General features: G+C 39.4%; 1 protein-coding gene across 1 annotated transcript; it reads right to left on the minus strand.

Annotated features, from left to right (window-relative positions):
- Window positions 1-13,966: 13,966 nt before the first annotated feature.
- CETN3 (centrin 3) lies at window positions 13,967-25,595 on the minus strand. The gene is made up of 5 exons (XM_083883964.1): window positions 25,522-25,595; window positions 23,329-23,464; window positions 21,459-21,573; window positions 18,766-18,957; window positions 13,967-14,431 (listed from the first exon to the last, which is right to left on the minus strand). The coding sequence occupies exons 1-5, from the start codon at window positions 25,536-25,538 to the stop codon at window positions 14,388-14,390; spliced, it is 504 nt and encodes a 167-aa protein (XP_083740090.1). The 5' UTR covers window positions 25,539-25,595; the 3' UTR covers window positions 13,967-14,387.
- Window positions 25,596-27,056: the final 1,461 nt, after the last annotated feature.

Here is a 27,056-nt window from a genome sequence, read left to right on the forward strand (position 1 = left end):
TGTATATACATATAAAAATATATGATATGTATACATAACAATTTATATATAAGGTAATATATACACATACATCCTGTTTAGAAGGTGTAATGAACGATACACAGACAAGTGAAAGCTCTGAGATAAGGGACATATATTGACTGACATATATTGACTGACGTATCAGAGAATGTAAGTGGCCTCAGAATACCACATAAAATAAAATAAAATTAAAATAGAAACTGGCCCAGTGACCCAAAGACTGGAGAAAGACCATTTAAACTTTTCCATAGTATTAGGTTCGTACCAACACTTCAGAGAGTCACAGAATAACCTAAGTTGGAAAGGACCCATTGGGCCATCATCAAGCCCAACTCCTGGGCCTGCACAGCACCATCCCAAGAGTGGTGCCACGTGCCTGAGAGCACTGTCCAAACACTTCTTGAACTCTGTCAGGCTTGGTGCTGTGACCACTTCCCCGGGGGAGCCTATTCCAGTGCCCTATGGGTCAAGAACCTTTTTCTAATATCCACCTTAAACCTCCCATGAGATAACTTCATGCCATTAACTTAAGTCCTGTCACTGGGCACCACAGAGACCAGTGTCTGCCCCTCCTCTTCCCCTCATGAGGAAGCTGTAGACTGCACTAGACTGCTCCAAGCAAACCATGACACAATAAAATTAAGTGCTTTGTTATGGGATAATGTGTCAAGAACTCCTGTTTTAATAACTACTTGATTACCTCCATACACGATCTGATGAATATTATATGTTGTCCGGTAGTGACCACTGGGTAAATTAAAGAAACTGAAATATTCATTCTAGTGACTCTTCCCTGCAAAAAAAGAACACGAGAAGACTAAATGAAGTGCTAGAGGTGACACATCTACTAAAGGTTGAATTCAAACAACACATGTTGAGAGATAAAAGCTAAAAAAAATTAACTTAAGGTTTGTGCTGACACACAAGTTGTTATCCTTTAAAAAGTGAAAATTAAATTAATGAGGGCAGCAAGAGATGAGATAATGATCTGAGAATGATTGTTAGAAATTCAGCCTAGATTTTTAAACTAAATTCTAAATGTCCTGATTCATGTCAATTTAAATGTTATATGTTCTACATTCATAAAAATATCAACTTTTACTTCCTACAGCAGTAGCAAGTCACTCTATTAATCCACAGTAGACATTTCAGTTACATCACAGCTGCGATGCACGTGGCACCAGGCACTATAATCTGCTGTCCTACGTGCTCTTCAGTGGCATCACAGTGGGACAAACACAGTCACTTTGCTTTAGCTCCACATGTTGATTCAGTGATAGAATAAAGTACTTCACAGATTAGCTTAGTCTGCAGCACTTAAAGGTCAGGATTTATGGTAATGTAAATCACAAAGCAATTTCATCTTGACAGAGATTACATACTGTTACAATATTTCTAGCTGAATCTAGTGATGCATTTGCTTTTTCTTTGCAACTGCTGTGTAAAATTGGATTTTAGCCCAGAAAAGAAAAAGGGATGGCAGCCTGTTTCATTTTTCAGCAACAACTTAATTTCTGTTCAAAACAAAAAACCATCACCAAACCCCTTCTATTAATACAAGAAAACCTTGCAGGATGGGAAAGCAGTTTGTGTAGATGTTCAGCAGGACATTCCCAGAGTTACACTTAACTCCTGCTAGCTGAAACCAAATGATCTCATTCCACAATGCTGAAGCAGCATCCTATCATGTCTTCTAAAATGCTTTAAAAGAAAAATAGTTTTTAGCCTAATTAAGACTGCAATGGGAGTGAGCCACTGCTCTAAGATCTGCTCCACTAACACATGAGCTGCCTTGGGTTATGCAGTGCCAGGACTGCAGGGCACTCTCCCCTCCACATGGGCTCTTTTGTATCATATTTACAGACAATGAAAGTTCTGTGTACTTGTGCATTACAGCCACAAACACAGTATCTTGCACTCATCTTCAGAGTGGCAATTAGGACTCACAGATGGGCTCTCCACGTCTTGTGAAGGCACTTGTCAGCAAAGAGTTCAGGGTTGCCTCAGGTATTAAGCATGCACATTTCTCCTGTTTACCCAGTCCTACATTTTCCCAGGAATGGGACTGTGATGATGCAAATCCATCTAAAAAGCACCTTGCAGGATGAGCAGAGCTGGTGACAGTGGAAAGCTTCACAGAAAAGGATGTGCTACTGTTGAATGACTCCTTTAACAGAGGCTAGCCTTAGGTTAGCAAAAAGACAAGTTAAGTACTTCCCTCATTTGAAAGCCTTGATGTTTTCCCAGTCTTTATTTCAATATCCTGTAGTCTGGGGAGAAACCAGGCATTTCAATGAACTCTCTTTTGTGTGGAAAACAGAAGGGAGGAAGACAGGAAAATGCATTACAGGGTGGAGAAGCCTGGAAACAAGGCAGAAGCATTTTTATAGTCCTCACCACCACAACACTGGATTGATGTGGTGACTTGATAAGATGTTGAATTATGCAACCATTCCCACACATATACTATTGCATTCATTTTGGACCCTTGAATGCAGCTGGACTTGCTGACCTCAGAGTGAGCTTTTAGATAGGCTACACAAGTTTCTGTGCAAGTGTACATATCAAGTCTGGAAATTGAAAAGTCATTAAGACAATAAACATGATGCTAAGTTTACGGATTCACTTTTTCATTCAAAATCACACTTTAGTCTATATTAAAAAAGCTCTCTTTTCAGTCAAAAATGGGGAGCTGTATATAAATATACAGTTGTACAACTGCTGTGCCTATTTTGTATTTAGATTAGGCAAGTTACTAGATCCTGGTAGATTTTATGGATTCCTTTCACTGAATTCCCACCATTTACATTTGTTTGTCTTTTCTAAGTTAGGATTTTAAAATGCAAATATAGCAAAATATGCAAATCTATCATGCATAGATTTGCTCCTAGATCAAGCTCTGAGAAAGGATGCCTCAGTTAGAATTCAAAAAGTTTGCTTCTAATGAGCAGAAAAAACAGGTGTTCATGGGGGGAAAAAAAAAAGCAAATTTCACATAATTCTACAGTTTATTAAACTTTGTAGTTATTGCCAACTGCAGTTAACATTATAGCAATTTAAAAGAGGTTTACTGGAGTCATACTACTATGTGTCTCAGAATATAAAACAAGCATAGGAATCTATCAGACACTAGGAACAGTTTACAAAAAAATAGCAAGAATTAGTAGTAATTATATTCTTGTTTGTATTAGTTGGTTTGGGTTTTTCTAATTGTACACTCTGGCCATAATAAGCAGTGCTGTTGACCTTGCTAGTTTGGATTTAAGGTATATACCTTATTTACACAGAGATTTTGCAAGCTATGCAAAAAGACAAACAAATAAACAAAAATAATGAAATTTATCTTCAACATGAGTTTGAGACCATTCTTTTGGCACCAAGTCACTTCTAGACAAAGAGAATGCATTTTAATAAATTTCAGAACACACAAGTTTCATTCAGTTCCTCCTTAGTTTATTAATTTTAGTATCACTACCCTTCCATATAAATACTTCTTTCCAAAGCTAAAGAGAAAAACAGACTCAGAAGCAGCCACCAGATTCTTGGGTTCTTTAAACACACAGTTTACAGGCTGAATCAAATTGGATTAGCAGCACATTTAAGTTATTTTAGATCTGCTAAAGAAAATTAAAAAAGCAATCTTTCTATAATCACAAATGAAATCTGATATTAATGTCTACCCATTGCACATTTTCAGGTGGTCATTTAGCAATCAGAAACAACAAGATATTAAATGCTATGAGCCTGCGCTAAATAACAAGGTCATAACTATTGTTATCATTATATAGTTCATTTATTATTCTCTTATTGATCACAGATCTCCATAACAGCTTAAAAACAGTAATTTCCTACTATATTACATATTTTTTCTTTTTTTCAAGAACAAAATCTGAATTAACGTATTTCTTTGTATTGAAACCTATGTTGTAACACAGACCAGTGTGATGCACTCAGTTCAGTACCATGAACTCAGTGTCAGATATCTGCAGAGGGTTCCCACATAAGGCCCTTGAAACTACCCTGATATAAAAACAGGGGAGATTCCACACCCTGTCCAGTTCTCAGTAGGGCTGTAACAGGAGATGCAACAGCTCCATCATCTTCCATGGACCTTAAGAAAAAGCAAGGCTACAGCTACCAGTTTAATACAGCTGAGCTTTTAATTAGCACAATGCAAGGTTTCAACAAACAAATATCTTGTAGGTGTAAAGACTCCATAATTTCAGATATCCACATCCCTTTTGCCTCTGATGCCCCTGTGACAAAAAACCCAAAAAAACCCAAACAAATGCTACCCTAACAAAAGATGTAGAAGAGGTTAAGTTTGCCCTTTCTGTGACTTAATCCACCATAGAAAGTTAGGTGAGCACTGAGATACCAGACTTCATGGTGGCACCAAGAGGACAATGTCCTTTCTGCTGGTGTATGCTGCAGAGCCCACAGCACCTGGAACAAAACCTCCCGCAGTGTGTTACATTTGAATACCACCTCTCCAGCTGCTCCAGTGCAGCTCTCTGGGGCACGTCTCCAGATAGATCAAGCACATGAGGACTAGAGAACTTAAACACATTTAATTTCCACTCCACTTGCAAAGTACTAGCCATTACTCATGATTCTAACATGTATCATGTTTCATCTCACTGAATTAGAGGGAAACGCCTGGGAAATGCCTGCTTTCCACCCTGTATTGGCAATTATTAGTTGCGCTGATTCACGAAGACGAGGTACAGAAAGGCCAACATCAGGGTCGGCTCTGCATGACACATTAATATCAATAGGGGAGAAGTGGGTGCAGATTTATTCTTCAACTTTATCACAACCACACAAAGTTTTCTGCAGTTTGTTTGTATACTCTTTTTAAACTCACATGAATAATAAATACATAGTAAAAAAAAATCCACCTGGAAGTCTGCCACAGGTAGTATATCAAGATTCCAACACAGCTTGAGTGTAATAATTGCAAAAGCAACTATGTGATTCAGGAAGTGAAAGTCACTTCCAAAGGATGTGCAGGTACTTATTTTCCAATGGCAGCAGAGGAATTTGAAAGTCCATGAGGTTCAAGGGCTAAGACCATGGTGACTGAGATGGCCATCTCCTGTGTTTCACTGTGGAAATCAAGCTGCAGATCCATTACTTACTGAATACTTCATCTCAGTGCTCTGCACAATGTGTCAAAAAGGGTCACTGAACTGAACCAAAAAGTGCTTTGCCGGAAATACTTTTTAAAATGGTCACAGAGCAGAGTTGTTTATCAGTCTTTGATGTAAGAGAAGAAAATTTTACTTCCATAAACACTAATACAAAAATACATTTTTCACTCATTTGAGCATATTTAAATACAAAATCTTCATTAAAAAACAAAAGAAATGTTACTGCATCCCATTCCCATCACAACTGGGAAGGAATTTAAAACAAGTGTGTGAAATAGCAAGGATAAATAAAGCTTTGCATCCTTTCTGAGAAAAAGAATAGTTACTGATAGCATTAGAAACAGTATTAAAATAACTTCACTCTAGGCAGGCAGGATAACTTATATTGCTTTTTACTTCCCATCTGTTGTGGTTTAGGTTCGTTTCCCGGCCAATGCACCATTTAATGTGGTGGTTCCACATTCGCCAAATTTTATTTACCAACTATGAAATAGAATTTTGGGAGAAAAAGGCAAAACAGGCTCAACTTAAGAGTGAATAGATAGTTTATTAACACACAGTAAGGAAAAGGAAGAAAAGAAAATTGAAACTTTCAAAACCCTTCTCCCCCCCTCCGAAGTGTTCACTTTTTTACAAACAATATAGAGACAAAACCTGTGACATTCAGTCTGTTTCACTATTTAAATATAGTCTTTCATGAATTCTTCAGGAGAGGAGTCTCTTGTTTACCTTGGAATTCTCCCACTGCCAACCTAGAACAGTTCTCATGTGTCGGAACTCTCACAGAAACAGTCACTCGGGGAAAAGCTGCTTCCATGCAGTCTCCTCCCATCAGCAGCTTCCCAAGCTGCTCATGGGTCATGGATCGAGCATCTGGAGTGTCACCTTTTAAAGATGAGCAACTTCAAAGCAAAGGATTTCTCATCTCAAGGAGCAGAAATGTCTTCTCACACCTTTCACTGGTGGGAGAGCTTCTCATACAGCTCATCACAAACACCTTTGCTCAAAAATCCACAAATCATCTCCCCAAATGCATATTTTTCCATGATTTAAAGGGCAATCACCAATAGAGTTCATTTCCATAGCTCAAACAAGGAAGTCCAGCCAGCAGGCAACTCCTTCATCCTTCCTCTAATTAATCTTTCCTCACTCTCTCTCTGACTGGTATCTGGGTCCTCTCTGTGTTCACTCCGTCTTCTCTCTCTCAGCAAAGAGCTAAGTCTTAAAAGCTTCATGTTGGCAGGAAAGAGTTAAAACTTGCCCAGGCCTGCGGTCGCCAGGTGAACTCTGCCGGGCAGTAGCCAGGATTTTCAAAAGCTGCAGAAATGGGGGAAAACTCAAGGAGGCAGATTTTGGAGCCGCCCGGCTGATGAAAACCCCTCCCTGTCCCACCCCCCGGTCTCCTCCAGGGCGGGCCCAGCCCGGAGCGGCCGCGGGCTGCGGGTCCCCTCCCCTGCTGGGGAAAGGGTCAGGCCCACGGCCAGGCCTGGGGCCAGTTCCCCCACAGGGGAGCAGCAGGTGTTTCCAGCTGCTAAAAACCCGTTTTGGGCCGGGACGGGGACACAGCATCCCCTCCCCCGGCCTGGGAGTCACCGGGCCAGACGAGTGTTCCATGAAGACCCAGGCCGGGCAGGCCAGGCCACCCTGGTCCCCTCCAAAGGAGGGAGCCAAGACTGCTTGACCTTGTCAGAGTCTGCCCAAGGATGTGATATTCCTCACCACTGTCTCCAATGGTTGGGGACTGGGACCCCGGACTCTGAAAGGAGCCCCTGGCCTGGCTGAGGTGGAATGTTTGCCAAGTCTCAGAGGACTGGTGTGCATCTCCATGAGAACGGAGTGCAAGAACAATGGGACTGGTCACAGTGGGCTGAGCCAGGGCTGCCTGTCCAAACTGGTCTGTCCATACCAGAGGTACGGCTTGCAGCTTGTTCCTGAGCATCCAACCTCAACACAGGTGGTTCCTGCCTTGGCTCTGTGCCCCTCACTTTGGTCCCCGCCTTGACCAACCTATAAAAACTCTGGAGACCCCGCTCACTTTTGTGATCACCCCACTGGAGATCACGTCTACAGGCATCTCTAGGCCTCGAGGACTTGTCCCTCCACATTGGTAGCTATAATCCCCTTCCCCCCTTTCTCTATCTTTCTCACTATTCTTTATTTTCTCTCCCCACTATCGCATTTGTTGGCACTAAATAAAGGTGCATTTTTAAGTAAACTGAGTTGACCCCCGCTGTGTCTTTTGCACTCTGAGATCCCTAAAACAAACCATCAGGTTCCCCACATATATCTGCGGACCCTGATACCCCTCTGAAAGTGGAAGAAAGAGAGAGCAATCCCAGGCTTCCTTCTGACTTTTAAGGCTGTGTGTTTCCCAGAGGTGTATCCCTGCATTGGCTATTTTGGTTGTCAATTCAACGGAAACCACCAATTGCACCTCACCACCTGCTAAAGCAACACATCATCTAAGAAACATGCTGCCTCAATATTTTGGGATCTGGAATCCTGACAATGAAAAGAAAATGCCCTTCCTCTTCTTTCTCCCACCCAGGCATGGGCATAGGAGGAGACAAGGTGTAACACCACCAGGTGAAGTGACCACTGATCAAGAAATGCTGCACATAGAAATTTCCAGACCATTTTATTGCTCCTTTTTAAAAAATCTGCTCCTCACCAATCTACCTAAGCAAGGTAAGGGCTGTGATGGTGTTAGTGAAAAGAGGTGGGAGGATCAGAGACAAGACAAGCCACGAGGTCCTTGCAGGAGCTAAAAGGGATGCGGAGGAGTAGCAGGGCACAGGGGACAGATCATGAGTCAAAGGACAGGGGCAGCCATAGATCCTGTTCCCTGGACCACCTCAGAGCTGGAGGATGGAGGCAGGACAGTGTGGTGGCCAGCAAAGTTGGAACAAAGTTGAGTCTAGCATGGGGGAAATGCACACATGAGAAGAAATTGCAACGAGCTTTTTGTAAGAGCAGGACACCAAGCTGCAATGCCCCAAGTAAAGCAGGGTGACTGCTTGAGGCAGGAAAATTAGGACATAAGTGTACTATCTGGCTGTCAGAACAAAAATAAGGACACATTTTCTCCTCCATCCAAAAATAAAATCAAGTAAAATTACCAGTGTATCTTTGAATAAGCACATATTTTCTCAGTAAATTCTGCACACCACAAGCAATCAAATTTTTGTTTTCTGTCTATTTTTATATATCTGCAAAGTGACACAACACAGAAACATAAGCCTTCAATATGTGCAAAATAGTTCTTAACTGTGCTGCACAGAAGTTCCATCTTGGTTGGCAAATTTCGGTTAAATGGGTGGAAGAGGCCCACAGATCTTTATGATGTGCACGCACACCAAGAGAGAGAAAAGATTCAGGTATAAAAATTTCACCTGACATTTGATCATGCCGGTTTCACTTAAAACTTCAGAGACCACTTTTCAGTTGTGACAATGGGTCCCCCTAGTGGGTAAAACCATAATTGACGAATTTTGTCCCTCATTTCTCAGAACGCAGCTAAGTATTGCATTTGATTACCAAGTGGAAGTTGTTGCTTTTAGGAAAGTGAACATGAAAATACATGATATGGTTAACTTTTGTGCAACTTTTTAAAAACATAAAGCACAGCAGCAATGATATATATTCCTACTGAACTGTCTCATTAAGCAATCAAGTAACATCTTGAACATCTATGTTTTAAAACAATAGTAATATAAATAAATCTTTCTGGGAAGATTGCCCTGGGTAGGGCATAAACAATTTGTCAAACAAAAAACTGTGTGATAAAGAAAAAGAATCCTTCTAACACTTTTCAAAGTCATGAAATTCAGTGTTTCACAGAGAAATGAATTAGATGCTTTTAGCACTGCAACTGCTTTCATAAATGTGGCAGCCATTATAAGCCAGCATAATTAATTCACTGACACAGCTCAAGACAGCAGCACCTATTTTATTAACTGAAGAGGTCACCATAAGGATAGTGCTCTTTTAGGAGTACTGGGGAAGTAGTTAACTTTCAACGGGGGCTGAATAACTGAATCGTTGACTTTTTAGATGTATTTTTAAGGGTGGCCCAGTATAATCTACATTACCTAGCATTTTTTACCAGTTTCATTTAATTGGGTTTTTTGGATGTGATTGTTTTATTTGTATATACAGCAATCAAAAATGCCATACAGACATTTTATTACTTTCCTTTTTAGGTGCAGCACATTAAGTTTTAAGCTGTATTGTATAGCTCTGGCTTTCACTAAGCAGGAGAGAACAAATTGGCTGGGTTTTGGCCTTTTTTAACCCCATCACAACTGGATTAAAATAGATCTTTTTTACAAGTTTCCACAAGTCCTTTTTCAATGGTAACTGTTCTCTAATCTCTTTCTTCCTTTTCCTGTATTTTCACTTACTATTGGGATAGTCACTATGCTGCAATCTCTCTGACTCCAGCAGAGGAGTGGTAAGAGTGCCTGCCAACACCTGGGAAAGAAGGAAGAAGCTACAGAAATTGATGTAAATTACTGCAAGCTTTTGCTAACACAAATTGTCCAAATCCTTTTCAGGCCAATGAAGTAGGCTTTATCCAAGGTCACTTAAGAAAAAGATTCAAAATCATAACTAACATCCCCTGCCCCCACAAAACCCAAACAAAGAAACCCCAAACCAAACAATAAAATAATAATCAAAAAAGAAGAAACTCAAAACAATAAAACAAAGTAAGACCCTTTCAGAAGCTCATTTCATTAAATTATAATTAAAATAAAGCATTCATAATTACAGTTTGCAATTAAAAAAAATTATCCAGATGTTATAGCATTATTTCCGCTAAATATTCAAAATTATCTTATTTAGAAAAGTAGCCCCTTCCTGTTAGGCCCATTCTTTACCCCTTTAAGAGGAATATTTTAAACTAATTATTCCTTTAAATTTATTTCTTCCTTTGAAATTCACTTAAGTACTCTTTTGTAAGTGGTTTTCAAAATAGTAAAGGCTAAAAAGTGGAAAACACAACCTCCACCACCAATACGCTCATATGTCATTTAAAAAAGACCTACATACGGAAATTTCCCACTTATGTACACTGAGAGCTATCACTTCTGACTGCTGGTAATTGCCAACGTGTTCAGTTTGCTTAGCAACAGTTTTACAGTAGATGTACTATTTGTGCAATCATAAAAGTAAGACACTTGCACATTCTCTAGAAGTATATTACACTTATACTGATTTTCTGCTAATATGTGTAACATCTTACTAAGAGCGCCTGAATGGATTTGTCCAGACACTTCCCTTGGTGTACCTTAGGGAAGCACCAAAGACACTGACCTCTTTTTCCCTCTGCAGAACTGCTTTTCTTTCTTCAGTTAAAAATGGGAACATTCTAAGCATCCCTACAAACTCGCATCTGTGGTAACTACGGAAAATCAGTTACACAAAAGTTTTCCTAGTGCCAGTTGGTACCTTCTGCAACCTGCTGACTTAATGGAAAGGTTGAAGAAAACGCAGCTCTTGCTTCAGTCACGTTCCTTGTGCACCAAGGCAGGTTGCAGTCACAGCCATTTTTTGCTTAATAGTAGGACCCTATTCAACCAAAACAAATAAAGGGTTGCTTGTATGAGTGTGTATTGGAAATGGTTTATTATCCCATCACATTTTGGGGGGGGGGTTGATCTGTTCCGCTTTGTTTTGTGCCCTCCATCCTCGCTGGCTCGAGGCTGTGGCGATGCAGGGGCGAGGGGCAGTTATTGCCTTTTCAGTGCAGGCTGCTGGACTGACCACGCGCCTGGTGTCCGACCAGTGATCCTGCTGCTTCTGTGGCTTTTGCCTGTTGTTTCGTTGGGTTTATTTTGGGAGTTTTGGGGTTTTTTTCCTTCTTTTTGGCTTCGGCACTGTGGCTGAGCTTGCCAGCTTGGGTTCCTTTGGTGCTGTGCTGTGGGAAGCCCAGAGCCAGCGCGTGCCCGCCAGGCCACCCTCGTTTCCCACAGCGTCCACCATCACGGCGTGAGCAAGCGCAGTGGAGCCCGCGCCACAGCGCCCCCTGCAGCCGCGGGGGAACCACCGCACCCCGCGGCCGGGCCGGGGAACCACCAGCGCCCCTGCCGGCTGTGACTGGAACTGCGCCAAGGGGAAAGCGCCTGACAGCCCAGAGAAGGCGCTACTGGGTTTGTGGCGGGGGGTAATATTCCACAATTTCAGTATCTAGCATTTATTCATTTATTCATTTTTTTTCTTTCTTTTTCTGAGCCTTGCAGGCATCTTTTTTTCTTTTTTTTCTTTGTTAATAAACAGGGTTTTTTTCACTTTTTTCACTTTTGCCCCCAGTATCAGTTTCTCTGATGATTCTTCATTGGTAGAAGGAAGGTATTGAAACCTTTTCTCTTTAGAGGAAATGCTCATTCCAGGGCATTTTCTCCTTAACGTTGTCTCAACAGAGCAGCACATCCATGAGATATGAGTCTGCAAAAAAACCTCCAGCTGTGAGGGGTTATGAGGAACTACAAGCAATCTATGGGGCAAATGGATTTGGTGCAATTATGTCGCAGCCAGCCCTGGCACCACAGCAGGAAGGGGTATGCCTTGGTAGCTGGACAAGCCTCACCGATCTCTTCGGTTCTGGTTTGTCCAAAGGGGTCAAGCGACAACAGGAAAGAAAGAGGGAGGCTGTTCTGGGTTTATCCACTGGTTTTATTAATCCCCCGGTGGGGATAACCTCAGTTCAGGGTGTCTGCCTCAGCAGACACCCCTCAGCAGAAGTGACCCCTTGGCCGAAAGAGGAAAAGGCAGGAAACCCCCAAAAGCAATATCTTTTATTGGGAGGAGGAACTCAGGGCTGGGTTTAACTGAGGACAAATCAGGGATCATGTGGGTATGGCTCTGCAGGTAAATGACACACGTATTACAACAAATCAATAACTCGGGTGGGGAGACAGCCAAAGCCTTGTCCATCACTCGAGGCCCTCACTGGAACTTTCCAGACTTTTGGGAGAGACCCCAAAGTGACAGACAAGACCCAGGGGCTGTATAACTTCTGACTGACACATAACTAGGGTTGGGGTAAAACCAAGAAGGGTTGGATATGGATGACATGGATGACAAACCATTACAACTTATAAAAAACAATATAAAACAAGGAACAAATACATACATAAAACTGATAATACCAAAACCACACCACTACACAACTGTTCTTATACTCAGTTCTTGTGTAATTTGTGATAAAAACTTCTGCTAAGGAAGTTCACTTTCTAATATCTCAAAACTTTCTTAGGGCAGGGATTTAACAACTGAAGGATTTCTTCACACTCTGCTTCATTGCTTAACCTCCACACAATCTCCAACAATCCCAGTCACAACAGAAACATCTTCCTGAGATGCAGCCACAGTGCAGAAGTTGCATCCATGAGCTCGACTAGGAAATTGAGAGACCAGAGACAAAGAGTTCAACACAGATCCTGATGCTGTCCCCTTTGGGCTGCCATTCCTCTCATGCAGGATAGGTGTGAGATCCTCAAATCACAAATAATTGAATGTAGTGTCAGTACTGGGGCAGAGCTGACAGTTGCAAGCTCAGAGATCAGACTTTACCAAGCTCTGGTCTCTGATCTGTCACAAGCATTGTCAGGTGGTGAGTATCAAGAAAAGTCAACAGGGAATTGCACCAACCCACACAAAACTGCAACACCATCAGTCAGCAAGACAGAAACAAGCATTGTTTTGAAATGCAAAAATCTCCAGAACAATGAAGAAAAAAAGTAAAACCAAACACTGAGACAGTATCATTATTCTGATTCTTTTTCCCTGCTGTGTCACTCCCACAGTCTGAATGACTCAAAAGACCACTCTCCAGGTCACTGGCCTGTGTTTACGGAGTTTTATACTATTGTTACCTGGCCCCTAACAAATGCTGCCATGTCTTCAGGAACAAAGTAAGACTTACCAAGTACGTTGCAAAAACTAGAAATAAGGCCTCAATTCAGAAGACACAAAATAGATCCTAGTGGAAGAATTACACAGTAAGTGCTCACTTATCAAAAAATAAGTACCTGCCACCTACAGAGATGGTACCATCCCCATAAAGACCATGGCAGCATGTTCAAACACTTGGCGTATTCAAAGGTAGGACTTTTGATGAAAACATTTTTTGAAGACTACTAACAGACCTTTCCAGTTACCACTTTTGATTGTCTGCAGAAACTAAAAGTGTCCCTGAAAAAAATTTACAAAAAAATTAAAAGAAAAATCAGAAGCTACTAAACTGGACAATTCTCATATTGATCATACTGATCCTAGAAAATATTTAAGAGCCATCCATAGGCTGTCCCAAACGATGCATCTTTTCCCCTGAACATTCACCTCCCAGACAAATCTTCTAAGATTGCAAAATACTGGTTAGGAGTTGTGGGGGTTTGTTGCAGGTTTTTAAACAGATTTTTAAAATATGTTTTATATTTCACGTGGGGTGCTTTTGCCATTAGCTTCTAAAGCATGCTACTTAGCTTGCAGTAAGTTTGCCACTGTCATTGTCTCCACAACTATCAGAATTGTGGATACTGGAGAGAGAATTGCTGGCTATCATCTGAGTGATTTAAGCATGTTCTGAAATCAGTTTATCATCACGCATAGTTGTGCATCATTTGTTGTCATACAGGGTAGCAGAGTTAATAAATGGCATTTTTCAAGATGCATAAGCTTGCTCATTAAATGTTGCAGTTCATCAAAAAGAGATGTAAAAGCTTAAAAAAAGAAGAAAGAACAATTTTCTCTGAATCACTGTCCCTTCTAGTTCAGCTCAGACTGAACTACAATAACAACACTTTCAAGTAGTAGTAAACAAGGTTTTATTAAAATGGAAGTTTTACAAACCTTATGTATCAAAACAAAGGCCACAACTAATGCTAACACAAAGTCAAGAACATCAAAAGGTTCTTATAATATGATACAATTTAGAAATCTGGGACAAGGCTATTTTACAAACAATTACTTAAACATTCTGAAATGCAGCATTACTTACTTGTTCTAAAATATTACATCAATTATTCTAGTAATAATATTTAATGATATAAAGTACTGAGTTATCAGTGCATATAACCCGTTTTTATTTTGGTCCTGTGACAAATAACTTTCTGCAGCACTCCAGCTACCAAAATGGATGAAAGTATAAAACATTATAATGGAAGCTGCCAACAACTCCTCCCTTTTGTTTTAAGTTCTTTTCTTCTAATGCTAAATATCTCCAGTCATAATAGCAATAAATTCTTCTTGATTGACTGTAAAAAAAGGAAAAAAAGGGAAGAAAAAAGAAAATCATTAGACAAACAGCAAACAACAATAAACCACAAAATAAAATAATGCACATCTGTCCTTTACTTAAAGGCTTCTCTGCTAGTATTTGTTGCATCTGATCCATCACTGTGTTTACAAGTTTGCTTCTAGGACAGGGATTTTGCACAGGTTTTTTATGTAACAAGAAATCAGAATGCAAGCTTTATTATGTGGAATACTGAAGGCAGAATCTAGCTCACTTATATTATTTCTAATTATGAACATAAAAATATGAAACATTATAGAAAAAAAAAACACCCTGAGAAACATATGCAAGATGGCTATGCAAAATAGAATTATTTTAAAGGTCTATAAAAATGTTAAGAATGGTATAAAGTACTTCTCAAGCAACAATACCTCAGCTAGTTATGATTTAATTCAGTTTTATTCTTAAAATTGTAATTCAAAACATTTACATACAATCTACAATCACAGATCAAACAATGCTATTTCTGTCTCCCCAGTCTGTAACACTTGCCTGTTGGGGGTTAGGTTTGCTTCTTTTTTACTTTAAAGAATTTTTCCCCACAGGTTACCAAAGAGACTAAGTTTTGGATACTTAAATAGTACTTGACCAAAACAAAGAGACGGCCAAAGCTCGGCTGGGGAGGTTTTTTCTTTATCTGTTTTAACTCCAGAAGGGAGGGGGTAACTGCCTTCTCTGATAACAAGCCAGCTGTTAAAAACCGCGTGGGGTATTGTTTCTTATTTCTGCTCAGTCTTCCACTGCTTCCCAAGCCCCTGTTAAAAACAAATGGAGTAGTGTCTCTTATCTCTGTTCACTCTTCCACTACCCCCATGGGAATATCTTCTGTTAATGGGCCATTAAAGCTCAACAATGGCATGACACATTTCATCATCCTATTGTGAGATGCTCCACTCAGGGAGGAGGAGCCAAACCATTTCCACCTAGACAAAAAGGAGCCACAAGTGTCACCAGACATTCTGGTGTTCCCATGGGACTCCCAAAGGAAGACCAGACCCACTTCAGGACCCCTGGCTCCACAGGACCATCCCTGCTTCCAATAGGACACATCTGCCACTCCAGGAGGGCTGACTTTGGACTGTTTCCAACACCCTGACCAACAGGGCATCAGGTTGTATTTCTGACTCTGTCAGGGTTTTCTGGGATTCCTTGTTTGTTTGTTTGCTTATTCTGTTGTACTACAACATTTGTATTTTTAATATCCGTACTAACGAACTGCTATACCTATTCCCAAAATCTTTGCCTGACAGCCTTTTAATTGCAAATTTATAATAATTTGAAAAGGGGGAGGGGGGGCTTACATTCCAAGGGAGACTCCAATCTTCCTTGGCAGATACTTGTCCATTCAAACCAAGACATTGCCAAATACAAAACAAATTTTAAGATCATTTAGCAATTATTCCATAAATTAGCTAGAATTAAAATGGACATTTGATGAGCATTTCCCTATCTGAACTTTCTTCATTCTTCATTTATAATTAACAGAATTTTACACAAATGCAATTGAAGAAATTAAGTCATAATAATACATTAATTAGCAGTCATTAATTATTTTGCTGCAGTTATACCTGAGGTACTGACCTAACTCATATGTTAAAACATAGCCACTGAAAAAGAGTTAACCAGTGAACATGTTCACTCAGCAACTAATTACTGCAGTGCAATATGATTAGAGTAAGTCAGTGGTATGGAAAAGACAAGGCACATACAAAGCCCTGACAATTACCCATCCAGCCATGCCCAAGTTATTCCTAAACAAAGCACTGCAAAAAAAGAACTACATTCACAGCTAGAAGAAAATTAAATAAATTCAACTATGTTAATGAAAAAAAAAATCAAAACACTAAACAGGTTTTGCTGTGATGCATGTAAAAAAACCAGGAAACAAGTTTAGTCTATCTTAGGCCCCTTTGCTCTGAAACCCCAGTCCATCACATAGCTACATCTAGTTCTAAGACACAAAAATACTGTCGCTGTATGACTTTAAAAGGGTTTCCACAGCTTTATCACAGTAACAACACAGTAGCAGCATAAATTCAAACATCCTCTCAAAAATACTCTCTGGCTTACAACATCCTTGAAACCATGCTGCAAAGTGGAAATACAACACTACAATGACAAACGAATTTTGGAACATTCAAAGAACCTTCACAAAGCAGTGTAGTTACAATTCCCAGTAACCCAAGTAATCCCAGTTAATCCTGTTTAGATGTAGGATCTATTCTCAAGTTAAGCACCATGGAAACAAGAAGCACCGTTTTTCATGGCATCAGATTTCCCTCAACTCCATGACATAAGTAATCATAAAGGAACAAACTAGAATGACAGCTAATATAAAGATAACATTGACTTAGAATCTTGAGAGTTAAAGGTGCACATTTTTTCAGTGGTGGGTTTGGGTACTTCTCTTAATTCTGTGCCAAAATCCAAGACATAAGACGGGATAGTGTTTCCTACAGTTGCATCCACACAAGATGATTAAAACTGCATGAACTGAGACCATGATGTTTCTAAAGTTAATTGTGCTCAAAACCAGAACTAATTATTAAACACAGGAATACCAAAATAAGGTCATTTACATATTTAAGGGATACAAAAATATATCAAATATACTCTCTTTTACAGAAATCTGCTTATAGCCTACTAATAGAACTTAGCAGTTCTGCTGGGAACGGTTCATGTAACCTGAGTACCATACAAGATACCTTATTGCACTGTGAGCAAAACAATTTCTCAGACATAATAAAGGTGTTAAACCAAAAGTGGTATTATTCCTGTATTTGACATATCAATAAAAAATGCTAACAATTAACAGTTTCGAAATTTTTTTTGAGGGCAGGAAAAGGAGAATTAGATGACAGCAAGATTTTGCCACATGACCCAGGTGTTTGAAGACAAATTAAATGGGGATTCACAGGATAATTCACTGTCTTAGAATTAAACTTAAAAAGCTAGGAACAGCCTCAATTTTCTTTGAAGAATAAAAACCACAGAACTTTAAGGATAAACAGTGCACACACAAACATTATGCTGTCAATCTTTCATATTCAATCTTCTGCTTGACTACTCTAACAAAGATAATGAATGGATGACTGAATAAAAGGTAACTGAGCCACTTAGTCTTAGCTGATAAACATGATCTAAAGAAATGTAGCACTGACACAAAATAATTATGATTCAATAACTCTCCTGGAAAGGAGCTAATGGTCTATGTTCCATTTTGTAGTACACAAACAGCAATGTGACAAAAGAACATTGATCCAGAATTCTGACATCTCATTTGGCAGCTCCAGGAGATCAACATGACAAAATATAATTGCACAAAGAATTCTACTTTCACTCACCTCTACAGCTATGATTTCCAAAAAGTAACACCTACGTCAAATAGCATAGAAGGCTATCTGTCGAAAGGCTGACAACACACTTTTTTCCACTAATATGTGTGAATTTTGAGTCCAGAAATGCTTACAAGCATAAATATCATTGTCACAGGAAAAACTGATGACCTCCTAGCGAAATCTCCATTATGAGTCACCACCCTATAAGAATGGTGTTCAGTAGACTGATTTAGTCTTTAGGTACAAGGTCTTAAGTGAGCGATCCTCAAAATTAAGATATTGAGGTTTCTGATGTAAAAATATGGTTGTTTTGAAGATAATGAAAAATTCCTTCAGTGTTCACAATGATTTAGCAAGCATTGTATCAAACTTGATTTGCTAATTCATTCTTTATCTGTCTAGTAAATTCCTTCTGCAGCCTACTCTGTATGGACCTTGTCAACTGCAGAGCCATTTTTCACACTATGCTTTTCAGCACTCCAAGGCTCAAGAGTAGTTAAAGAGCTATCCAAGCTGATCCTACACAGACCCAGGCCACTTCCAGCATGATTTATTAGCTTAATGCTCCATATCCAATGCTGAAATCACAACAATGACATATCACCACTCAAGATACATTGAGTAAATGATCAAAAGACTCTCGCAGCCCTTTAATACTTTTACTGATTTATAAGGAAATAAATATACAATATAAGTACACAGAAACTCTTACTTCTACCTTCAACTACACTTTTACCCATTTTTTAATAGACTTTGGTTGAATAAGAGTTGGTGGTGAATCAACACGGTTAGTAGCTGTCAAAAACAACCGTCTGCAGTATTTGTAAGCTAAATATGCTGAAATTAAAGTACTCTAGAAATAAATTAAAGAGGATGTTTTCACAACAACACAACACCTAAAAAGGGAACAAAATTAAGAACAAGATAATATGGTGTTTTATTTGCTAACACGTACTTTCTCCATCTCCATCCTTGTCAAATTCTTCAATCATAGCCCGTAGTTCTTCATCAGACATATTTTCGCCCAATTCTCTAGCAACCCGGCGCAGGTTTCTCAGACTTATTTTACCAGAGTCATCATCGTCAAACAATTTGAATGCCTTGAGTATTTCTTCTTGTGGGTCTCTGTCCAATATCCAATCTGTCACTGTAAGAAGGATACTTAATAACAATAATAAAAAATTTTGAAAGGTAAACTCAGAATGACCTTTGCAAACTAAGATAATATGAAGAACACTTGCCTGATTTCACCTGTGCTTACATTCCTATAGAATTCAATGTGCATATTTGTTTGGTTGTTATCTGACCTCTCTTTCTTGCCTGTTTTCCCAAGCTGAGTTGCTCTTTGGGACATGACTGTTGCAGTGGAAAGCTGCATGGCAGTTCAGACACAGTCACACTTTCCACACACTTTCCAATAGGAATTACAAGTCTATGCATGATGCCTCTCTTTCAAAATTCCAAATTTTCAGAAAAAAACACATCAGCTCTTCTAGATGAAGGTGTGAATTTTTTTACTTTATATGTTTTCATCAGGATAGAATTTTGAGCTGGGGAGAACACTGAAACAGCAAGTGAAGAAAAACATCCACACAGAACCTCTCTTTTAAATATTAAACCACACTAACACAAAAAACCCTCATAACCAACCAACCAACCAACCAACCAACCAACCAACCACATCCCTCTCCCCAAACCTGAAAACAAAAAAAAGACTAAGCATAAGGGTTGTGAAAAGGATGCCGCTATGAATTACAAGATGTTTATTCTGAAAGAATTCTTCAGCGTTTATACTTCTTTTCAAGACAACCATTTGTCAGTTTCCACAACAGAAAATACAAGCTTACCTCATGAAATATTGTTCTAGTAATTAGTTCAGACCAACCAACCATAATGTATCTCCAAATCTTTGTACCTGCTAGTCTTGTATTACAGGGCTAGTCTTGTATTATCAAGCCATTAAAATCACATCAACACTGCTTGCACATAAAGAACCACTTACCATCTGCTCCTAACTGCAGATGGAACGTCTGCTCTGGCTTAGCAAACTCGAAAGAATTTCTCATGCTCATATAAGCCAAACACAGCAATCAAGTTTATATATCTGCAGATTTACTCTAAATTTAAATATTTTCTTTTAAAACAACAGTACTGCATGACAGTATTACATCATTTGAAAAATGCTAACTTTTGTGGCAAAAAGACAACCGAAAAATAATAAAATGTTTCTAAATACCGAATTATAGAAGACAAAATATAATTGCATCTTTAATTATTACGGTTGAACATTAAATTAAGAGAAACTGATGGCTCAAGAATTGCTTAGCTATATTCAGCAGCTCTTCACAGTTAATGTCTCAATAATCTATTTTATCTAACTCCCCAGTCTTTCTGTTAGAAGTGATATCACATTAAATTCTGTGTCAAGGTCATATGGCACCATAGCTGTACACTACTTCAACTCAAATTTTCTAACAGGTTCAATCCCCTTCCAAGTATATACCATGCTTTCTACAAGAATTTTCCTGGCTACTTGCAGTACTTAATGACTGTCAATGTTGATAGTCATGCCAGAACAAGGGAAAAATGAACAAGACTGGACGTCAGGAATTTAAAAAAGTCATTGCATGGTAATTACAGAATATTCGTTTAATATAATATTACAGCATAATGATGTAATTTTTTGACTAGTATTACTATCAATTCAATACACCAATTTGCTTTCAAATACTTCCACATAGGCTTTATAAATCAGAAAAGAAACAAAAATAATATTCTCTAACCTGGAATATAACTACAAAAAAATTACCTGTCATTAACAAGACATTTTGTCCAGTACTAACCTGTAAAACAATTAAATGTTCCACATTTCAATCATTAATTTTTTTGATAAATTGAGATGATTGCTATTTGTAGCCAAGACCAAGTACTGGAGGTTTGGGACTATGAACTATAATGGACATAATGAGCTAGAAATATAACCCCACACAGATTACTTTTTGGTAAACATAAATTGTATGCAAAAGCACAAATTACGTGTGACAAAAATCCCCTAAAATCTTCAAAGAAACATCAAGTTTAAAAATTCTGCAGATCACTACATACTCAAAGTACATAAAATTACACAATACACAAATTTCGGATGAAAGACACAATTAATTGTACTGGCTTTATGAACAGTTGAAAGTCCTTCACCCACAATAGTACAGTACAATTTCTCTAATCTTTTTTATATATGAAGTCTGTAGTCTGCTTGCCTGTGTGTGCACTCCTTCCCATGAAACTGAACACCAAATACTTTTTTCACAGCAGGAAGAAGAATCTTACAGAGATTCATGAACAAGACAAGAACATCTACACTTTAAACTAGCATTTATTCCTCTATGTAAGCTTGAAAGAGATTGTGTACACCCCACCTCTCCTTTTATACTGTAGCTATCATTCATCTCTACACATCAAATTAAGAATTTAGAAAACAAATATTTATCTCCCTTCACTATTGACCTATATTAAGCAAAATATTAAATGAAATCTCCCACTCCTATTTCTTAATAAATAATTGAAGAAATCCACAAAGTACACTTTGAAATTGTACTCACTATTACAGGTTAAATATCTCTCAAGGCAGGAACAAAATCAAACACGTACCAACTTCATTAAAATCTTCAAAGGTGATCTTGCCTGTTGATTCTCGATCATAATCTTTAAGTATTTTCAGGACATCAGCTTTTTTCACATCAAAACCCAAGGCTCTCATTGCCACCTTTTGGAATAAAATGAAAGTGCAACCATAGATAAGGATCAAAATACAGATTTAACATATTTTCCTTTTGATTTCAGTAATTACTTTCTTACCCTAAAAAAAAAAAGAGTATATCAATCATTTAGTAACAATAATAAATAAAATAAATAAAAGGAAAAGAGCTTGGGATATTAAAACCATTTAGAATTACTATTATGAAATGGAACATCTAGTTTCAGTGAGAAAAAAAAACCTTTGCATTTTCAGGGATTTTATGGACCGGACCAAATGCATCTTAGGACAAGCAAATTTATTCCTTATTTCCAAAACCATTTCAAAGTCTTATCTTTTTAAGACAAAACTGAAAATCATACTGCAAATGTTTCCTCATTATTCAGGCAAGTGTGTATGTTCATGGATTTACAAGACCTACAAGACTTTTAACTGCTTTTCCAGTCAGCCACAGAAGCCAACTATGTTTTACTTTTCCCTTAGCATATGAGTCCACATTTAGTTTCCCATTTCACCTTAGATGGCAGTTTCTCAGCACACACTACTACCCTTACTTCCTCCAAATTGATGAACTTAGGCTAACCACCCATGGAAAACCACTGAAGTAGTTATTCAAAAATTGATGCTATATGCTGATTTTGTAGAGAAGGGGATAAATAGGGTTTTTTTTAATGTACTTCTGCTCTTTCACAGTATTAGCTTCAAGGTGATAATATTTAATTAGACAGCTAAGAAAGAGCTTTTCAAGTTATCATGACAGCTGGGAATTTAAAGCATACCACAACCAGAAAAAGCATAGCCATAACCAAGAGAGTCCCAGCAGCACAACCCTGGTCACAGTGGCTTCCAACAAAGATAAAATACCTGTATTCTGAAATAAAGAGAAGGGAATTGTTCCACCTATACATCATAACAAAAAATGAAGTAAAAGTAAGACTTTTTTCCTTCTTTGAGTTATTTGGTAGAGCCAGAATGTAGAGGCAATACACACATTCTTTAAAATTAGGCATTCTTTAAAAAAAAAATCTCACCCTATATGTGATGGAAACACTGGCCTCTCCAAAGCTACCTTTTGTTCTCAATGCCTTAATTAGAATAAAAATGGATAAAAGATTTAAGGCGAGTTTGGTGAACCTCATTTACTACTTTGTAACCTTTCAGGTGGGAGGCCTTACTCAGAAAGACATCCTGAACTCCATCTGCAATAGGAGTTCATAATATCATTAGGAGCATCCCTCTTTGAGAAGGGCAACTACTGAGCCTTCCACACACAGAGCACACAGAGCAAAAAGCACACCTTATGCCTACAAACCATAGGCTTTCTTTTGAAAATCATATGTAAGCTCTGGCTTGTAGTCAACATTTTTACAAATTTGACTTACATCTTTTATCTACACATCTGAAACTAACGCCAGGCTTTAGGTTACACAGTGTCTTTAAAAATAATCAAACAGTTTTTTTCAAGAGTTTTGCCCACTTGGTCATCTGTCCAAGCTTATATCTGGTAGGCAATTATACCAGGGTTATTTACAATACTTTAGCAATTCTGTTACTGCATTAAGTAGATCAAGTGGGAAGAAAAGCTTATTCTTACACCAATGGAGTATTTCCCTTTTTTCCCTTGCTCCTTTAACCCAGTAAGACATCTTGAAAGAAGTTTTTTAAGATACAGCCAACACTTTAAGAAGTCATATATATGTGTGTATATATATATATGGTATATATATTATCTGCCATAAAATCGCTTAAATGAAAAACTTCTACCTTTAATTCATGATAATTTATCGCTCTATCCTTGTCTGTATCAAACAATTCAAAGGCATCTTTAATTTCTTGCTTCTGTTCCTCAGTCAGTTCTCTCCTTTTCTTCTTCTTAGTTTTGTCTACTGAGAGCTCATTCCTATATAAAGAAAAAGAAAAGTAGTATAACAGATTTCTACTGGGAAGATGCCACTGGAGATAACCTTTTCCACCAATAAGAAACTCACCTTAATTTTAGAAATCACTACCTTACTTAGTCAATATTTTTCCAGCTTGTATTCCCAATTCAAAATAACATTTGAAATAGACAATTCTCTTGTGAAATCTAAATGACACCTCCAGTCCCCCACCCCAAATAAAATCAGCATAGGCATTTTTGTTAATAAGCACCAACAACAGAAAAAAGAGGGTAGAAAAATTACCAGTTAAAAAAGGCTTTTTAAGATTACAAACTAGATTAGCACTTCAAACTATGTAACTCATGAAAATAGTTGGTTTCTACACTGTAGCTAAAAAAAAAAATAAATAAAATAAATTTGGGGACAGAAAGGTGAGTGGAGGCTGAACTAGGCCAGACAGTCTGGCTACTAAAGCTGGCACTGGGTGCTACAAATCAGCTTTGTTGCCTGCAGCAGCTCTGACACAAATGGTACTTGCAGGGTTTTTTTCTTTAATCCTTTAGATCCCACACATACACACTGTGTTGAAGATTTTTTGCTCTGTTTTGATACATACAAAAGAAACAAGCCCCCAAATCAGCAAATCTTGCTCAAAGACAGTCCCCCCCTTTTCTTTGGCTAGTCTAGGAATTAGCATATATTTTCAGAGGAGCATAGTAAAAGGACAAGAAACAATAACTACAAAATTTAAGGGAAAAAACTGCAGCTGGATCTAAGGGGAAACATTTTCCCAGTGCATGTGCTAGAACGGTCTCCATCATCAGAAATTTTCTGAACCTAGCTATAAAAGGTGCTCAGCATCCACAGCCAGCTTTATGTAGAAGTTGCCGTGGTCAGGAGGCTGGACTAGATGACTTCTGTAAGTAATTCCTAACATGATTCACTCTATGTTATACTCTCAGGAAAAGGCTTTTTATGTTCATTTGTCCTTTTGCACCACAAGCAGAATATGTGCTGTATCACCTAGTGTAGAATGCATGAAGAATTACTACTGATCAGTGAACATAAAACTATGCAAGATTAACTTTCCAAATCCCCTCTAATAAGCTACTTTATGCCCTTCTTTGTTAACAATTTACTAATTTTAATCAAAACCTAAGATTAAACACTTATCTAGACTCAGCTTTCAACAACCACTGAAGCAAAAATCCCAAATACAGACAAGAAAAGTGCAAGCTGCAGAAGCTGACCCTGCTTCAAACCACAACACCCTCACAGAGTAAGATGTCCTTAATAGACCAGCTGAGACAGTATGATTTCACACAGGCTTTGGATTACTACAGCTCTTGGAAGGACTAAAATAACTCTGAGCTGGCTACTTAATTAGGACTGGGAGAGTAGTTCAGATCCATGGAGCCCAGATTTTGTGAGGTACGATGAAGAAATCCATTTATAAATCTGAAAGCAGATTAACACCCAATTCTTCTGAAAGAGCAATCTAGGTACTTAAGTGTTCATTTAGTGCTTAGCATAAAATCAATTTATCAAAAGACAAAGCAATACTCAAACACAAGCAGTTCTGTGTCACTTCTGCAACTACTTTAACCATACTAAGCATTAAGTTTTTGGACTTTAAAATTAAGGATCACAGTTGCCATGTAAGTGTATTAATTACACTTGAAGACAAGAATTTGCCAGGGATTCATAAGCCAGGCTCCTTTATGCAACAGTGACTAAACCACAATTTATAAACAAAACAAAACCAAGCAGTTTAACTTTATGCCTATTCACAGGCGTCCGGAAGGCACACCAGGCAACACAGAAGCGAACCTCCCAAGGCCGGACGCGCCGGACTCTCCCCTCTCCCGGCGGGCAGACGGGCCCGCTCCGCGCTGGGCCGTGCCCGGGGATCAGCCGTGAGCGGCTGGAGGCCGGGACGACCAGGCCCCGCCACCGCCCGACGCGCCCCGCCCTCCGCCGACACCTCCCGCCCGGGGGCGGCGCGGCCCTGAGGGACTCCCGCCCGCGCTCCGGGCCCCGAGCGGGGCGAGCGGGAAAGCGCCGCGCTGGTACCGACCTGAGGGCCAGGCTCATCGTGCCGCCGCCGGGCAGCCCGTCCGGCAAACGCGCCCCCGCCCGCCGCGCCTCGGCCCCGGCGACGCCGCGCTCCGGCCCTTGGCGACGCCGCTCAAGCCACGCCCCCACCAAGTACCGATGTCCGATTGGCCCCGGGTCGATAAGCTCCCGCCTTCGATCCCTAGGCGCACTGCTATTGGCTAAGGCACTGCCACTCAGAGCGGAAGGGGTGGTGCCTTTACGCCCGCGATTTGGCTCTCGGCGGCGCCTTGGGCCCGTGAGTTGCTTCTGCTGCAAAATGGGCAACACCACCAAGTTTTCCTAAGGAAGGATGTTCCTTGATGTTTGATCCTCATTTTCAAGCCTAATCAACAAGAAAGGAGGTTTAATCCTTGAAAGATACAGGCTCTACCAAGAAAGCTCAGAGTGATGTCCCGGAGTTATCAGAAAGACAGGCCTCTTGTGGGGGGAATTTCCTTGTTAAGGTCTAGGGCACGACGTGTTTCAGTGATGTCAGACAAACAATTCGGAATTTACGGGTCACAGAGGCATTTGGCAGAACTGCCAAGGTAAAGAAGAAATTAATAAAGGCAGCTCAGCATCTGTGGTGAAGGAGCTCCAGCTCCGGTAGGCCCTGACCAGGCTGCCCACCCACTCGAGAAAGTCTGGGCACGTGGACTAATTGCCATGGGAAATAAGAGAATAATCAACCAACAGAAGACAGAATTATAACTAATAAGAGAAGTATGTAACTTGAAGTTAATGAACATTAACGTGCTTGTTTGCTAAAATGTATAAATACTAAAGGGTTTTCTTAGTAGGTGTGCTTGATCCACGGAGCACCACCCAGCACCCAGGCTTGTGCAACTCTGAAATAAACAATCCATGTCTCTCTCAAGTGTGTAATTATTGCCTTATTGCACCCTGGGTAACGAGTCTGATTTTTGTGGACAACACTACTGGCTCTGCTGTAGCCTGGATGTGTGGTGGCTGTGTAAGAACTCCCCAGGCCCTGCTCACTCTGACTGTTCCAGGTGCGGTGCGCTGTGGAGGAGCACACAAAAGCAGCATTTATAGAAGCATTTCTGGCACTTTTACAGATTTTTACCTTACTAAGAATTTGATGGAAAGCAAGATGTATTGTATAGAGACTGAAGGCCTTAATCCATAGTACTCAGTTATCATTGACACTAATATTTTTGTGTCTTGCGAAGCAGTCAGTGAGTCAACATTACATATCTGTGTGGGGGAAATGCTCATGTCACTGGTGAGAAAACTCAGAATTGTGAAGTGCTGCCTCGGTGCTCTGGTTTGTGACAAAGTAATTGTCCCTCTGCCTCGCTTTGCAAAAAGGGCCGTTTCATAATCAGCTGTGACAACATAGTACATTGTTACTAACTGGACCATAATGATATTCAGATCCTTACTCATACTATCTTGTGCAGTCTGGCTAGATAGGCTGAAAATTCTCAGGCAGTGAAAAGTTCCTTCAGGCATTTGAGTCCTGCTCCTTTCAGGAATGACAGCATGTCTTGG

Source organism: Zosterops lateralis, assembly GCF_965231275.1.
Source record: "Zosterops lateralis genome assembly, chromosome: Z".
NCBI classification, from domain to species: domain Eukaryota; kingdom Metazoa; phylum Chordata; class Aves; order Passeriformes; family Zosteropidae; genus Zosterops; species Zosterops lateralis.

What these genes read in the sequence shown, in the direction of transcription:
- CETN3 (XM_083883964.1), bottom strand. An exon ending in TGAAGATTTTAATGAAGTTG is followed by an intron (nt 18,958 to 21,458) that starts GTACGTGTTTGA and finishes TCCTTCTTACAG; the next exon opens with TGACAGATTGGATATTGGAC. An exon ending in CAAGGATGGAGATGGAGAAA is followed by an intron (nt 14,432 to 18,765) that starts GTACGTGTTAGC and finishes CTTTTTTTACAG; the next exon opens with TCAATCAAGAAGAATTTATT.